General features: G+C 31.4%; 1 protein-coding gene across 1 annotated transcript in view; it reads right to left on the bottom strand.

The window, feature by feature from the left end:
• Positions 1 to 18,259, bottom strand: part of LOC129221707 (lamin Dm0-like) — a 58,577-nt gene that overhangs the window by 7,857 nt on the left and 32,461 nt on the right. The window contains exons 5-10 of the mRNA XM_054856188.1: positions 17,861 to 17,986; positions 17,396 to 17,616; positions 11,920 to 12,142; positions 9,500 to 9,604; positions 5,172 to 5,288; positions 4,953 to 5,069 (exon numbers count right to left, since the gene is read on the bottom strand). Coding sequence (XP_054712163.1) covers positions 4,953 to 5,069; positions 5,172 to 5,288; positions 9,500 to 9,604; positions 11,920 to 12,142; positions 17,396 to 17,616; positions 17,861 to 17,986 — 909 coding nt within the window. The remainder of the gene's footprint in view (positions 1 to 4,952; positions 5,070 to 5,171; positions 5,289 to 9,499; positions 9,605 to 11,919; positions 12,143 to 17,395; positions 17,617 to 17,860; positions 17,987 to 18,259) is intronic.

Below are 18,259 nucleotides of genomic sequence, written 5' to 3' on the forward strand. Positions count from 1 at the left end.
TGGTAAAACAAACAAATGCCGGAACTTATAACTTGCTTTAAAGCTTAATGAATTTCAGTAATTTTTCATTGTGTTTGTGGGAAGCTTTCTTTTCTATTCCTCTGAAATTAAATTATACCACAAACTGTTGTTTGAAGCCTGTAATTTAGCCCAAAGAAAACACGTGGAACAGTATGTTTTTACCTTTTTCGGCAGGTATTGTTAATCACCGCAAGGGCGCAAGGTAGCGTATTCAAGCTCTGCAGTTGCGAATAATGTTTGTCAGCTTTCACCATGTAAACAAAATATCGTCAATCAAAGAATCTTTAAAAACTTTTTTTACTGTAAAATAATCCAGCAACTAAATTAGGTAAATCCATAAACAGCGCAAAAACTTCTATTAATTTGACTTCGCACAAATTCAAACCATCGCCAAATTTTACTACTTATTTTGGAAACATTTCGGATGAAATTGTTTAGTGCCATTTTATGGTGACGAAAAGTATCTCGGCATATGGCGACAATATCAATTTTACAAAAATTAGTAATATAGCGTTTTATAAAGTAAGGAGGGGGAGCATTATCCAAAGTATCCCAAAACGATTCCCGCAAATTCAGTAACATTTTAAATTGCACCAACAACCCACAATAATTGAAATTTTCCAAAATAACTAAAGCAAGTTTAAGGGGATCACGGGGCGCGCGGTTACATTTTTTTAAACAGTTCGTTCTTCAATAAACATAAAGAGAAGGTAAAACTCCATGTAAAAAAAATAAATAAGTACTAACTGATAAATCTTTTTAAACATGTGAAGTTTAATTTTATATTTCGGAAATTCTTCAAATTTGTATACGCTTAAATTTTGTGTTTTGGTTCCTAAATGAATACTATTTTGTTCTTTTTACTTACTGCTACTTTAGTTTTATGCCCAGTAGCAGAAACTTTCTAGCCAGTCTGCGACACTATTTTCGGTAGTTGAAAATAATCTGCAGCATTATTATAAGTTTTATTTTAAGTTTTCATAAAATACACAAGTCCTTTGTGAAGGCCAAGACTTGGACAATTTTCCAACTGGCCAGTAGCCACTAGACCCGAAAAACTTAGTGGCCACCAATGTCGCTGAGTTTTAAAGCAATAAGGGGGGGGGGGGGGGCAGCAGCTTTCACTACTTTCATAAAAATAAATAGAACTCTACACACTATGAAAACCAATTCTCCAAGATATATTAATTTTAAATTTAAAGTTTGCGTTGAAATAGGTTTTTAAATTTTTTAAATTAGTAAATGAGAAGTTGGCAGGAAACTGCATTTTAGATGAAATATTTAGCTTATAGCAAAGCCTTCAAATCAATGAGGATCAAATACAACTGTGTAGATAATAATTCGCATTTTTCAAAAAAATATTTTATAAAAAGAAAAAAAAAAACATGATTTATTGAACACTTTATGTTATCTTCAATAGTGTGTTGAGGTAAACATCCAATTCTGCTTTTGGAAACTTAGGTAAGTAATAGTATCGTTTATTTCCATCTTGCGAATGACCAAACATGGCGTCGACGCGAAAAATTCATGGTTATAAATAGATATTTGAATTTGTTACATAAAAGTAGTAATAAATTCAAAATCCTTACAAAACTACACTTTAGGTGAAATAGTCAGTTTTTAGCACATTAGCCTCTAAAGCAATGAAGATAAGATATTATTCTGAAGATAAAATTTTGCAATTTTAAAGAATAATTAAGAATTATCCAAAAACAAATGGCACACTTTGCATAATTTTCAATAGTTTGCATTGCAATAAACATCCAATTCCGTTTTTGAAAACGTAGGCACTTCATGAGTCTTGCGTACCAACATCTTGGGAATGACCAAACATGGCGACTACGCTAAAAATTTAGATATAAATTTCTGAATTTGTTGCAAAAAAATATTTTCAAAATAAAAATCCTCATGAGACTAAACTTTAGTAAAAAACTTCCAGCGCTTTGCGTCCAAAGCAACGAGGATAAGGTGAAATTTTCACATAAAATTTTTCATTTCTCAAGAAAATTATTTAAAAAAATAAAAATAAAAAAACGATTTGCTGTAGATTTAAAGTTATTTTCATGTTTTGGCAGAAAGATAAAACATCCAATTCATCTTTGTTTTTGAAAACCTTTGCACTTTTCTACTTCGATTTTGTGAATGACCAAATATGGCGACTATGTTTCTAGCTGAAATGCTGAAGCATCCATCGCTCAAAAAGCGATCTCCAAACGATCTTTTCTAAGTTGCCTTTCTTTTTTTTTCTTTTATTTATTTTTTTTCTTTCTTTCGTTCTTTGGTAAAATTATCTGCAGGCCGCCGAAAAATCAGGGACGCACGTCTCGCGTCTCGCAGTTTCTGCTACCAGGGTTTTATGAGTAAGGAAGAAGCTAGATTTTAAATCATGTCAAAGAGGTGTGTTTTAAGTTCTTTCACTTAAAACAGAAAACAAATGCAAGTAACGATTGTTTCTCATAATTATTGCTAACCCAGGCAACGCTGGGTATTTTTGCTAGTATTCTATACAAAACAAAAAGGTATCATTTTATTTGCTTCATATTCATGTGATAATCAAGAAATTCTGAAGTTAAGAACTAAGTGTAAGGACATACTGTGTGTTATCACCATGAGCAAGTATATACAACCAAATACTCTCATTTATTTGGACAAACATGCTGTGATCCATTAGAACGTCAGTGCTCATACAAGAAATCTTTACATTCCATTACAATTAAAAGAGCTCGAAATTCAAATGGAAAACTAATTCCTGGAAGAAAACCATGTCGTCAATGTGAACAAATGCTAGAAGCATCCATAGAAGTAGCAAGTAATGAAGAGGACCATTCTGACATACATACCCAGAGAATAAAAAGAGGATGCATTAAATAAAAGTTTTAATATTCTTGGAGAGAGTCCTATAAAGAAGAAAAACAATTATCCACTTCTTCGCTGCTGGTTTCTTCATTAACAGTCATTTCATCGATTGTTAGAAGTGAACATGTTGCGAGTTCTGAATCACATTTGACAAATTCATCAAACGAAGAAACTTCACTTACATTTGACCAGTTTTCAGGGGGAACAAAATGAGTTACTTCAGCGTTTTCAATAGGACCATCCACTGAAGGCAAAAATCCGCCAATGGTGAAGCAGTTCTTTATCACTTTGGGTAAGACATTCTCACGCCAACATTATGAAATTCATAGCTTGCAAGATGTCAATGCTCATTTTTTTGAAACCTCATTGGTCTAAACTGGCGATAGCTGTTTGAACTAAGAGTTTCTGATAATGTTATTTGAGGGATTTAATGACTCCTAAATCCAGCGGCTGCAATTTACTCGTACAATTTGCAGGGAAGAATATGGCAGTTACATTTGTTAGAAAGTCAATATTAGGTGGATGAGCTGGACATTGATCGATGAATAAAATGATTCGCCAATTCTCTTTTTGCATTTTATTATCTAACTTTTAACCAATCGGTAAAAAATAAAAAAAAAAGACATAGTCATCCAAGATTTTTTATTAGCCATATACTTTGTTAATGTATTTACATTTTTGAAGCAGCGTGGCTTTTTTAACTTGCCAATAACAGGAGGTAATTTTTCAGACCCATCTGCATTGGCACACAATAACACGGTGAATCGAATTTTGCTTTTTTTACCACCATGACACGTATCTGATTTGATTACAAGAGTTTTAGATGGTAACAGACCTGTTTCATCTGCGTTAAAAATGTCCTTTAGTTTATAGCCCTTCATCAGTTCTGGCAATTGGTTTTGAATCCAGTTATCCACTGTTTCGCAATCAACATCTCCAGATTCTCCACTTACAATTTTACCTGTAATGCCGTGCCTTAGTTTAAATTTGTGAAGCCAACCCGAAGAAAATGATGCATCACATTCCACATTTAACTTCTCCGAAATTTCTTTTGCTTTCTCAATAAGCAAAGAACCACTGATGGGAATTTTGGCACTGCAAAACTGGTTGAAACACTGTAAAAGTACTTTTTCTACATCAGCGAATTTTCCACTTTGGACTCTAAGTTTTTTCGAAGCATTCGCACCATTTTGAAGATGGCTTTCCTCTATTATCTTACGCTTATAAATTAGTGCGTTTAGAGTTGACATGGGTAAACCTAACTTTTTCACAAGATCCACTTTTTTGAAAAGTCTCTTTTCATCCACTTCCTTCAAAATGTGCATTTTTTCTTTTAACGATAGGGATTTTCTACAACACGAAGTCATTGTAACTGCTATTGAATGATGAAATCCAGAAACTTAAGAAACTGGTAGGAAAGAGATTGCCCTCCTGCCGACCGGATATTGCATGTGAATCCTTATCACCTCTTCTGTGAAAGGAGGTGGGGGTGCTTATTTTCGCCTGGAATGGGGCTTTTGTTCAACTAGGCAAGTAGTATAGGTCAAGGTCAGCTGTGATTTCTAAGAAACTGGACAATCAACAGCTTAGGATCTGAGGTTGAAATGGGCACTCTCTTTCCTTTTGACTCAGAAAAAGAAACATGTAAATGAAATTGTGATTTCAGGAAAACGTATAAAAGAAATTTTTTATCATTAATATGTATTGGGCTCTGCAGGGACCAAGAAATAAAACGTATAAATTATAAAAACGTATAAACGGTACTTCACTGTAATACAAGAAAGTCAGGTTCAATAGAAAAACGGCGCCGCAGCCGCATTTCGGCTTAACAGGCATCAACACACAGTATCTTTTAATGGAATGGAAACTTTTAAAATCTGATTATTCAGTAAAAGCAACATAAAAGCGGACTAATAGGACCAAAATATTAAAAAGCAGTCTAAAAAGGACTTTACCCAAGAAAACGGACTTGGGCGGGAAAAGCGGACCATTTGGGAGCCCTGGCAATATGATTGGTATTGAACTAACCAATTACTATTAAACAGGTTAAATAGTTTTAAATTGATTTACAATACCTGCTGGTGGTAAATTTCTTCTGTAGAATACTGAGAAGGATAATATGTACTAGCATCATAAACTCTTTCGTCCAAAGATCGAAGACTCCTTTTGGAAGTTTCTCTAGATGCCATTTCCTAAAGTGGAAAAAAAAAAAAAGGTATGAATTACTCTGTTAAGCAACAGGTTTAAACTAAGCAACTGATTTCCCTCAAAAAAAAAAAAAAAAAACTCCTTACTTCTCCATTGTTGTTCAATAAAACTGAACTCATTGTTTCTGAAGTAAACCATTTTTGTCCCCTCATAACCAAATCTGTAGGAGGATTGTGAGAAGCTCCTGCATCCGAACTCCAAATCTACAAACAAAACATAATATTAAGAATATTAGCTAAACATTTTGCATATGCTTTTGCCAGATTAACCAAGGATTAGTCCAGATATCTATGGAAAACATTGTAAAAGCTGCATATACATTGTCATAAAAATTGGTAAATCAAGAATAACCACGATTAAATTAAATTTTATATATGAATGGACAAGACAACATTGATATAAGTGAGTACAGAAAAAAAGCAAAATGATCAATCAATTACAACAGGAAAGCCCCTAAATAAATGGAGGTTTTAGTACCCTGTAAAGGCACACCTAGCATGATTTCACTAAGCGATACAGGCAAGCATGGAGATAAAATATTCTAGTATGATAGACCTGCATAATCTTGTTTTAGTTACCAGGGGTCTGTCCAGGATTTTTCACAGGGTCCGTTTTTTGTGAAAAATCAAAAATTTATGTAAAAAATTATTTTTTTTAAATAAAATAATTTTGTAAAAACAAAATTTTAAAATTTTAAAGATTTAATAAATGTATTAAGGGGGGGGGGGGGGGTACTCATGGCGCAAACTGCGGCATTGAAGTAATTTGTTGGGAGCTTTATTGTTTGTATCTTTTCTGTATTTTGTTTTAAACTTTTAAATTTTGTAATTCAAATAAAAATAAATTACATTTGTTTACCTCTGAATAAAGCGTAGTAAGCAATAAAAATGCAAAAAATTCAATTCCCGTGTAAATTTTAAAAGTGAAAACATAAAAAGTGCAAAAATGGCAAATAAAAGAGTTTATTTTAGTAAAATTCTTTTAAAATTGCATGTTAAAAGTTTATGGACGTTTTATTGTCTATCGACATAGTTAAAGCAAAAATAAAATTAAACCATCAATTCAGCGTAAAAAGAAAAGAACACAGAATTCTGCTTAAACTAATGATTTGTTTGCCTTCTAACAAAGCTTAGTTAGCATGGAAAATGAGTAAGGTTTTATTCTGATACTGGATGCAGAGAGATCGTGATATTCAAAATGGGCATCAAAAGTAAAAACGACAAATAAAAGTTTATTTTAGTAAAACGATTATAGAATTGCATTTTAAAAGGTGAAAAGCGATGAATAATATTATTAACCACTAACGTATTCGTCAAAAATTCAGAGTAAGAAAAAAACAAAAAAACAAAGGAGGTGAGGAGATGTAGCACAAGCAGGGTTGGGTTTTGGACTGTTCAAAACTGGTTTAGGACAGGACAGGTGGTTTTTACCGTCCAAAACTGTTCAAAAGTGTTCGAAACTGCCTTAAACTGTCCAAAACTATGCTAAAGTTAAAGGGGTGTAATCTAATCAATTCGTTTTCACTGCAGTATTCATGATGAATAAATAAAGATATTAATGAGGTTTAATTAATCAGTATTTGATAATATTTTTCTTCAAAATGTTCATTTAAAAAACATTTTACTTAAAAAAAATTGCCAATAACTTTTTTAATAAAACTTATTTAACAGTTGGTAGAGTTTTGAAAGGAAGTTCACAACACTACCAAGACAACTAATTTCAATTCCATTCAAACGCAAAGGAACATTATTAAATGTACAATATTTAGGTGCAAGAAAAAAGCTAAATTTTTTAAATGGTTTTTGCAAATAAGTTTTACATGATTTTTTAACAAAAATCATTTTTTAAATCTTAGATTAAAGAACAAGAAATTTATGATTAAACACTTATATTATAAAACTTGTGCTATTCTTTTTTTAGTTTACGTTTTTAATATACATTCTGTAACTAAAAAAAATTGTAATTTATTGCATTTAAGTCAATTATTGCACTATATTTTGAACACTTTCTTTTGCACACATGCATAAATGTAAAAAAATTTAGTTTATGCAAAAAAAAAAAAAACTCCTGCATACAAATTGAAATTTTTAATGAAGAATATAATTCCTACTTAACTAGATTAAAATCAGCCGCATAAATAAGTTACATATATATTTATACCTAAATGTTCACATTGAATAAACGACCCCCGCCTCCCCTCCCCTTATCAGATAGGGAACATTTTAAGTATACGCTGTTAAAATTATTTTCTGGTTGGGCCACTGCAAGGTGAATTTGTTTTTTCAACAGCCAAAAAGATTTGGACCCGAAAAGAACTTAGACATTAACGACTGTATTGCAGTATGTAATTGCTTCAAATGTGCCAACTCCTCCCGAACTTGTAGAGCAAGTGAAGAAACCTTTTGCTTCTTCTGCAAGTGTAGTAGCAAAGGTTTACAACCACCTTGTAACAAAACTTTTAATATATACATTTTAGATTATATTAGACATTAGATTTTTACATACCGTACTTTTTAACTTACATTTGAATATGTTTCAACGTGTTTAATATCTGCATTCTTTTTACTATTTGTAAAAGAATAAGTTATACAAAAAAAAAAAAAAAAAAAAAGATATTGATTCATTTATAGCAATAGTTAGAACACATTGCAATCCACCTTAAAAACACTTATTGCAACATACTGACCAAATTTTCGATTCAATTGGTTAAGTATTAATATAGATAGTGATCTCTTACTTATACGCGACCTCTGTTATACGCGTTTTTCTCACAGGCCTGGCCAGCGATATAGGAAAACAATGTTAACTCTTGTTCATTTATATGCGAAACCTAAAATGCACTTTTTACTTATGCGCGATAAATGTTTTTCAATTTTAGTTAAATCACCTAATTCACGCTTTGCTTATCGGAGGATTTGTGCCCTTCTTGTTCCCACTCTTGAAATACATTCACACGACGTTATTCCATTGTTCGGATTCTTCAAAGTGTTTTTTTTTTGCACAAGTAGGGGGTGGAATTAGTCTTGTGATTGACTTCGAGAGGGGAGAACAGGTTACACACAAAAAGGTTGACGTCACTAAAAATCGTGCTCAAGCGGTACGCATTGACATAGCCTATCGAAAATCTTTTGCATCCTCGTAGACTATAGCACTGATCATGCAACATTTTTTTAATTTTTCGGGAATTCGCTTACGTACTGTACAGTGCATAAAAAAATGACAAAACATACAACTTCAAATTTGGCTTTTTTATTAAATCACAATGTATAAATGGAAGTTAAGTGCGAATTTATTCATTAGTATTAGTAATATACTATTAGTATTACTATAACTGATGTTAACTTATTTCATTTAAGCTACTTTTTGGGTTTTTCACTTATACGCGAATTTCAATTATGCGCGAAAATTTCACTGTCCCGTTTGGTCGCGTATAAGTGAGAGATCACTATATGGCATTTATGAGAGTGTACTGTCGCCATCTTTGACGACGTCAGTCTAGAAAATGTACCAGATGGCAGATGTCCACCCAAAGCTCAAAATACTTTCCAGGACACCTATTAAGCTTTCGTGTGAAAACATTCTCCCTGCTCAAGCTTTCTACGGAAGTGTTGAGCATTTATGAGAGCTACCGGCCACCATCTTTGATGACGTCATAGCAGAAAAATATACTAGGTGGAAGATGTCCAACCAAGTCCAAAATACTTTCTAGGACACCAATTTAACATTAAAAAAAATCTCCAGACTCAAATTTTCTTACACATGTGCTGTCAGATCCTGGACTAATTGCCGAAAATTATAAGATTAAAAGTAAAGCACCCGTATTTGAATAGTGAACTTGTTTTAGGGGGGAGGGGGGATTTTAATTGCGATTTGTGTTACAGTATATCTCTGTTTTACCAAAAAAAAAATTCCATACTGACATGCTTAGTATGAAGTGTCGGATTGTACAGTTTATTAAAAAAACAAAAATACAACTTGATAGAAAAATTTAAAACAAGATGGATGTGTGTGTGTGTGGGGGGGGCATTTTGAAGTTTTGCCCCCCCCCCCCCCCCCCCCCGAAACTTCCTAGATCTGCCACTGAGGCAATGAGAAGCAAAGGAATGTAAGTGGACATTTTCAAGTTTAAAACGCGTTTAAAGATAACCTAGGTAGGCTTTCATTGATTTTTTTTTTCAAAATCATGCTGTACAGCGGCATCTACCAGTACTATCTTTTGTCCCAAGACAGAGGAGAGTTTCCCCTACTATTTGTACTAGTAATGGCGCAAGTTTGTCCGATTTTGGAGCGTAAGTCCATTTGGCGGTCTTTTGGAGCAGTTGGCACATCCCTGTATAAGCTACTTTCTGATTATTATGCTTTTACTGTAAAAGTTTCGATGATATTCAATATTTTTTAGAAGTTACATACATACCGTTACATGTGACTTTGGTTTAATGATTACAGTTCTTCCAAACTTAAAAGTGGATTCTTGCTCACCAGCTTTTCTCACTAGTTGCCAACCTCCCAATGGTATTTCCTTTTTTAAAATGAATACAATAAAAACAATTAATGGAGATTATAAACACAACAGTACCGTGCATGGCTATTTTTTGAACTTTTTATTCAATAGAAATAGTTAAGACAAAAAAAGAAATTTACAACTGAAAAGATATTTCCAAGAAATATTTAAAAAAAAAAAAGCGCTTATATTTTAATAAAAATGATAAATGGTGGACTTGCACAACAATACAATTCAATTTATTTTTAATCAACTAATATTAGAGTAAACACAAATTGCTTGCCCGCAACACTAAAATTTATGGAAGGGAATCGCAAAGGCTTAAGTACCTCTTTCATTACAGGCTATTAAAGCTTGGTTTGGTGAATGAACCCATCAACCTATAGCATCAGAAACATAACAAGGTGGCCATAGGTATAAAAGGCTGTAACAAAAGAAGTTCAATTACCCTTTACATTACTGATTCTATATTTAGGGTTGCCATCAAAATTTTACTTGAAAATAGTTGCTTTAGTAGCCTAAAATTTGAAAATAGTCGCCTAATTAGTGCCCTCAGAGGAATAGTTGAGTTGCATTTGGAATTCGTAAAGTTGCTTTCACCAATACATTTTTTAAATTTGCTAACTCAAACCTACATCACGTGACAAAACCACATAATACAAAACCTTGAAACATGATTATTGACAACATCTAGTAAATACAAGAAAATCAAAACAATTTCTCAGATTTAACATTTGTTTCAACATTTACCTAGTTCATTTTTTTAAGCATTTTCAAATGGAATTGCTGTTCACGCATCATGAAGATGTTACGTGTCACGTCACATTTTAAGTTTCACAAAGTGAAAAGAAATCTTAATTAAGATATTGTTCATTCCAAGGCAAATTAAACATACTTAATCTGGGCTAAAAACATTCAAGAGTTATAAATTGAGCTTTTGTGCGATTAAAACAAACATACAATTACTGCATAGTTTAAAAACTTAAGACCTGTCTTGGGGTTTTTGTTACATAATCAATAAAACTTGGGTTTTCTTTTGTTAACAATAAGTTTAAACTGTTCTTTCCCCTTCTTGTAACTTTTCTGCACCTTCTATCATGCCTTTTGCTACGCTAACTTTAGACAAATCACTTTTCTCAATAAGTTATTTCAGTCATTGGTTTGCTAATTTCAATATAAAATAAGGAGACTCTTGATTGGGTTTCTTTTCTGTAGCAGTTTTCTTGTTTTATTGCCCATCATATAAAATGACTGGTCTAATAAGGGTTGTGTATAGAGTTATTTTTATATTAATAGTGATGAATTAAATTTTAAATGATTCTTTAAATCAAAATAGCATCTACTTGTCATCAAAATTCAAAAAAAAAAAAAAAGTTATTAAAATGTAACCAAAATAAGTTAATTTAAGGCAGCATACAGTCAAACTAATGTATGATTGTCAACAATATAAAAATATTTAAAAGGTGCAAAAGGATTGATATCTTAAATATGGGAAGAATAATCCGAGACGCATATGTTAAATGTTGGCAAGCTTCCAAAAATTTATTTATTCATTATTTTTTAAAATAAAACATAGAATAGTTTATCAAAGATAGCATATGTCAAAATAATTTCCGACTGTCAAAAACAACAAAATGTTTAGAAGATGCAAAAGGATTGAAATCTAAAGCTGAGGAAGTATGTTTCTCCACACTCGTGTCGAGCACATTATGCCCATCATTCTTTCTGTTTTTAATGAATAGCACAAAATTTGAAAAAAGTTGCCTAAAATTGTATGAAGACGCTAATTTTCAAAAAACAGTGGCTCTTAGGCTGTTTTTGAGCATAAAAGTCGCTATAGTCGCCTATGGTCAGAAATAGTTTCAAAAGTTGCCAGTGGCAACCCTAGTATTGTATGGAATGGTATGTTTACAAAATAAAGTAGTTAATTCTAATTTCAGAGGAAGAACTGAGAAGAAAAATTTAAATAACAATATTCAAAAAGCTATTCTTTCATATCAGTTACATCAAATACAATATAATACTTATGTCAATAAATTATTATTGTGTATTACAAATGCACTTAGGTTAACAACAACAAATAAATAAATAAATCTTAATTTTGATAAAATTATCCTAATGATTCAAATTACTGAACCACAGAGACACTAGACCTTTCTTGCCAGAAGAGCAGAATATCAATAGAAAAAACTTCTCTTTGGACAGAACCAGATGTGCCATTGGTTGCAGAAAAATACAATTTCCAAAAATCATTCTTTTTAAAGTAAAAATTAATGACACAGAATTTTTCCATTTCTTAGAATGCATCAACATAAAACCTATGCTAAACTTACAGTGTTTCCTTTGTTGAAAAGTTTTATGTATTTCCCATCCATATCATGGTCTTCTATTTCAACATCACTTTTTGCAGTGCAGGAAACATGAGAATCGAGACTAGATTTCTCTCCTGATTCTAATACTGTGCGCTTTCTTTTTGTACTTCTAACAGGAGTACGTCGAACTGGTGTACTACGAGCTCCTTCAGCTGTAGCAGCTCTTGAGGGTGTTATGTGCAACCTGTAAATCAAGTTTCAAATAAAGACAAAATAATTTACAGGGTTCATACACTTGTGGTTAAAAAAATTCGGACTTTTCCAGGTTGTTTTTTAGAAAATTCAATGTTGCTCACTTCATTAAAAATTTAAGTTTAAATAGCAATATTTTCAAAAATAACTAAAATTATTTAAAGTAGCAATATGAAAGAACTGGAACTTCTCCCTTTAGATTCAAAAAAAAAAAAAAAAAAAAAAAAAAAAAAAAAAAAAAAAAAAAAAAAAAAAAAAAAAAAAAAACTAAAATTTTTTTTTCTTTCTTAAAATTTTAAGTGTTTTTCTAACATTCTGTTCAAAATTGTTTTAATTTGTTTACTACTTGTTGAAAACAAAGTACTTTTAACTTACTTAAGCGTTTCTTTGATGTCATGTGTCATGCGTAATATTATAGCTTTTTGCTGTAGTCTTGCAGCAATCTTTTAGCATACGCTTTTGTGGTTTACAATACTTCTCTTTACTTTCTTCTTAGTACATAACACAAAACATATTGAGCAAATGCAAAGCTAAATTTCATATGATTAACTTGTTGCATCGATTGGCATACCATATAATGCATAATACAAAAATCAACATCCGCCGATCATAGACCAATGCCAATAACTGATAGACATAGTATGTCAATCTAAGTGAAGGTTTATTATCATTATTTTTCATGTTAGATAACCTTTTGATATTTGCATGTTGCATATCATTGTTCCTTAACAAACGCTAGAATCTGTGACATAACTAGTCTTGGAATAGAGAACGACTTGTGTAGTGGGCGTTGCCCATGACGTGACTACTTTGACGTCGATCTTTCTAGAACAAGTGACGTCATGTGCACACGCTTCGGGCTTGGCCACTGAAGATCACGATCTGGTAGCATTGAAGTGAAGATATGCTAATGAGATTCAGAATATAAGCGAGGCTGTTATCAGTTGATCTCACTCTCACTTCTTGCACAGCCTAGACATGTTGACTCATGTCAGGCAAGCCAACTTGCTGTTTGTTCAGCAAGCCTAGGCTGTTAGCCTTTTATGTTTTATTGAAGTAGTATGACGTTTGTCCATTGAAGACTTCGTTCCTCATGAATGATAGTCGGGTCAATTGATAATTACTTATTAGTCTAGGTCAACGGGGTATTTGCAATAATGATATGCTTATTCTTATTTACTTTTTGTTAAAGCCATATACTTTGTTTTTATCTTTTAATAAATTAATTGATGTTTACTGAGCTATTTGTCTTCAATTATACTGATTCATGAACTCGAATTTCACACTCTGCTAAATGTATTACGTTGTTTGGGTAAGAGTTAGTTTTAATCATATCTTCTCATCCAACAATAATCATTTTTTTTCCCTTTTGCATATTAAAGGATGCTTACATTAAAATTTCAATTTTTATTTCCCAGAAAGTAATAATCTTCTAAAATTCATAACTTTTGCACATTTTATGTTATTTTCAATAGTTTACATTAATATAAACATCCAATTCTTGTTTTTGGAAGTTTACATCTACTTCCATCGTGCAAATGACCAAATATGGCGAATAAGTGAAAAATTTAAGTTAATAAGTAGATTTTTGAATTTGTAGCATAAAAGTAGTTATAAATAATTAATAATCCTTAAAAGAACAACAATTAAAACAAAATAGTCAGTATTTAGCACGTAAGTGTCTAAATCAATTAGAACAAAAAATATTCTTAAGATTAAATTTTGCATTTTTCCAGAAAATAATTATGAATGATCCAGAAAAAAAGGTACATATTGTGTTGTTTTCAATAGCTTGCATTGCAATTAACATCCAATGCTGTTTTCGGAAACTTAGGCACTTAAAAAGTCTTGTGTACTTTCACATTGGGTATGGCCAAATATTGAGGCTACGCCCAAAAATAAAAAATCATTTTTTGAATTTGTCGCATAAAGACAATTAAAAAATAATAAATCTTCATGAAACTACAATTCAGTTGAAAAGTTTTTATCTCATTTGCATCCAAGGCAATGGATAAGGTTATGTTTTAAGAATAAAATATTTCATTTCTCAAGAAAATTGCCATTTTGTGGTATTTTCAATTAAAGAAAACATCCAATTCTGTTTTGTTTTTCGAAACTTAGGCATTTTGGGATGTGTCTACTTCCATCTTGTGAATGACCAAAAAATGGCGACTACATATCACATAGTTGAAATGACTTTCTGATTAAAAAAAATGATTTTCCCCGATCGAAGTCCCACCTTCAGGTTGTGCTTCCGAAGCAGTAAATTGTCTTCTTCCCTGTTGAGTTTGCGCAAAATTCCTGTTCACCCAAGGATTTTTCTCCTTGGGAACTATTGAGCAGGGTTCATGCACTTGTGGTTAAAAAAAATTCCGAATTTTCCAGGTTTTTTTTAAAAATTCCAGGTTACTATTTTTATTCAAAATTAAGTTTAAGTTACAATATTTTCAAAATAATTAAAATTGTTTAAAGTAGAAATGAGAAAAAACTGAAACTTTTTCTTTTTTTCTCTCCCAAAATTTAGGTTCCCCCCTACATTTTGTTCAAAATTGTTTTCATTTTTTTTACTACCTGTTGAAAATAAAATACTTTTAACTTATTTTAGCCTTTCTTCGATGCCACGTGTCAAGCGTAACATTAGAGTTTTGCTTAATTGTAAAGTATGAATATGGAAAGCAATCACTGGCATTCCAAACATCAATTAATTCTATTAGTTGCATTTTATATTATCAGTTTTTCACTTTTAGTTCTTGATACGTCTCACTGTAAAACTTCTGCATTAGTTGGTAACTACGATTTATTAAATGCGTCATTTTCAGACTGCATTATTTGAGACTTCAATCCAAAGATGATAGTGGACTTGAGTAAAATTTTCTGAAGACTGTGAAATGTTTTGAAATTATGAGGAAGTTCAACCCCACCCCTTCCCCGAAAGAAAAACTCAAAATTTGCATACAAAAATCATTGATAAAAACCATTTTAAAAGTTTTTTAAAATAATTTTTCACTCTTAAAATGTGTTGTTAGCAGCCCAAAATTTTCAGAAACGGTAACCCAAAACTTTCGGATCATAAACACCCCTGCTTCAATTGTATAATATTAGGCTTATTTATTGGAATTTCTATCCATAAAATAGAGAAAACTATAAGAATTTGCATTCTACTCTTTGTTGATAAAAATATTCCAAATAATTTAGATGGTTTGAAATGGATAGAAAATACATTGCATGTACTACTGGTATCTTAGGAGCTGTTAACATACTTTTTCTAACACATCATATCCTCTATATAAGTGTACAAAAATCTTATTTTCTATTTAACAATTTTGTGCCCCAATGTAATTTATTAAACATTAATTTAACTAATATCTACTGTAATTTGTATTGAAAGTATGTTTACACCTATAAAAGAGCTTAAATTTATCAAAAAAAAATGCTTTGAATGAAAACAATCCATCGACTTTACTCAATTTTAATTCTTTTTAATCAATTTTTTACTATTAAAGCTACTACTTGGTAAATCTTGATCAGGAACGCATTCATTACATTTGAGTTAAAAAGACTAGTTATGGTTAATGCTACTAGAGCTGATGTTTTTAAAAAATGATTTGAGCAAACTGATAGCACTTCAAAACAGAAGGATTAAAACAGGAAGTATTGTGCTTCAACCCATGACTGAAGATTGTAAAATAAATTTTGTATGGCCCAAATTAAGTCCATCAGTGAAAGATATTTTTGATGACAAAAATATTTATAAAATAAAAAAATGAACATTGATTTCATTCGCCCGTTATCCTATGTAATGGCATACTGTACAAAACAAGCAAAAAGCTAGATTTTACTCAATTTTGATGATACAGAAAAAATACTAGATTTGTGATCAGTAAAACATTTCTAATGAGATAGAGGAGTTCAATAAATTTAAAAAACTTCGACAATGCTCCCCTCCCTATTAATGGGAGGGTGACCTCCATTTATTCATTCCTCCTCCCCAAATCACATGCATGTTTTAGGGGGGTTTTTTCCCCCAAACAATAATGCATATTTTAATTCATTTTCCTTTTGGGGGGAGGGGGATACTTCGTTATAATTGTGCAATGCATATTTTAATTTAGTTTTTTTTTATGGGAGGAGGGGTGATCCTTATTTTTTCAAATCAAACATGTTTTAGTTTTTTACCCCCCGAACTGTAATGCATATTTTAATTAAAAACTTTTTTCTTCAGATCTTATTTAAAATATTGAATAGATGTTGCATCTGTACTTTTCTGATATTAAGAACTACTGATAAGTTTAAAAGGATTAAGACTGAAAACTTAAATATGAAAGTGGCACGGAAATCTCAAACTCGACAAGCACTTTTCCAAGGTTTTTCAAGGACGTACGAAGACCTCAAAACTCCTCCCCCCATACCTCTCCATTTGCTAGATTTTCATGCTGCAGCAGTTGAAGGAGGAGTAATGACGTCAATCTGAAGCGAAATAGATTTAATACATGGAAGACAGGTTGAATAGAAACAAGGCGCCGTGGCCGCGTGTTTGGGCATAACAGACACTATCTTTTAACGCAGTAAAATCTTTTAAAATTTGATTTTTAAGTAAAAACGATATAAAAACGGACTAAACGGAAAAAAATGTTACAAAAGCGGACTTGAACTTTACGCTTAATAACGGACTTTGGCGGGGGAAAAAGGATCATTTGGGAGCCGTGAAATAATTTTAAGATAGGATAAATAGAAGTAATTTGAAATGGTCTAAGTGATTTAAACAATTACAAGGTGCAAAAGAATTGAAATCTCAAACAGAGCATTCAATTTTCAGAGAAGCACAAACTCAATGTTTATGTTTCAAAACAAGTACCATTTATGTATTGCAGTATTTATGAAAACTTAAATTTAGGTACCAGAGATGGAAATCATAATTTTGGGGTAGAAATCACGAATTTCACTTTTTAAAATATAGCTGAATTGAAAGAAATTGGTGCAAAATACCTTCTCCTGCAGAATGGAAAGCAATGTGATGAAATAGTTGTTAATATAATTTAAAACAAACTTTCTGATTTTTCTTTGACTTTAATCTGCAGTTATTTTAAGATAGTTTAATTTAGCATTAGAATTTTAGAAAAATTAAAACATATAGAAAGAACATATAAAAAGATTTTTCTATGAAAAATCTGAACTAAGGAACACAGAATTTAAAAGAAAAATACTTCCACAAGTAGTAAGTTAGCACAACAAAGGTTTTGTATACCTATTTTCTTCAACTTCCAGCAGTTTCCTATAAGCTGCTATTTCCATATCTAAAGCAACTTTGATATCTAAGAGCTCTTGATACTCTTGAATCTGTTTTTCAACATCACTTCTTAAATTACTCAGTTCTTCTTCTTTGGCTTGAAGAGCAATATGATTCCATTCTCTTTCTTGTTCAATCAGATTTTCTAAATCTTTGATACGATTTCTCAAAGAATCATTCTTGAAAAGAAACAAAACGTTAACAATAAATCGTAACATGAACAGAGAAGAAATTCTAAAATTAACAGGTAGAATTACAAAGGATGAAAAGAACTACACAGACAAATACTTAAACTTTTATCACAAAAAATATCTGCATGGCAGCTTCAGTTATGCCATTGAATGTCACACAGATAAAGTTAGAAATTTTTTAAAAAATAAATATAAATGAATAACATTTCTTCTATTTCATAAAAGTTTTTACCAAAGATTCCAATTCAGACAATTTTGAGGACATCTGTTCGGTTTTCATTTTCATGCTTCTAAATTCTTCTCCAGAGCTTTGAGAAGTCTTTAATTTATGGGATAATTCTGATTGAACATCAGCTAGCTGCATAATCAAAGAACACATTAAAGAGATTATAGTTATGGCTCAAAATTTCAATGAAATGCATTGCAGTAAAAACCCAATTATCAAGAAAGTCTCCAATTCTGGTTATGCGAATTTTGCTGATAGTTAAGCATAAAAGAATATTAAGAATATTAAATTCTAAAAATAGACTAATTCAGAATTAAAAAAACTTTTCATGAACAATGAAAAGATTTTCCTTCAACAACTTTTCTTAAAATTTAATCAGTAATTTCATAGTTAGTTTTGCACACA

The sequence above is a fragment of the Uloborus diversus genome, chromosome 1, assembly GCF_026930045.1.
Source record: "Uloborus diversus isolate 005 chromosome 1, Udiv.v.3.1, whole genome shotgun sequence".
In the NCBI taxonomy this organism is placed as follows: domain Eukaryota; kingdom Metazoa; phylum Arthropoda; class Arachnida; order Araneae; family Uloboridae; genus Uloborus; species Uloborus diversus.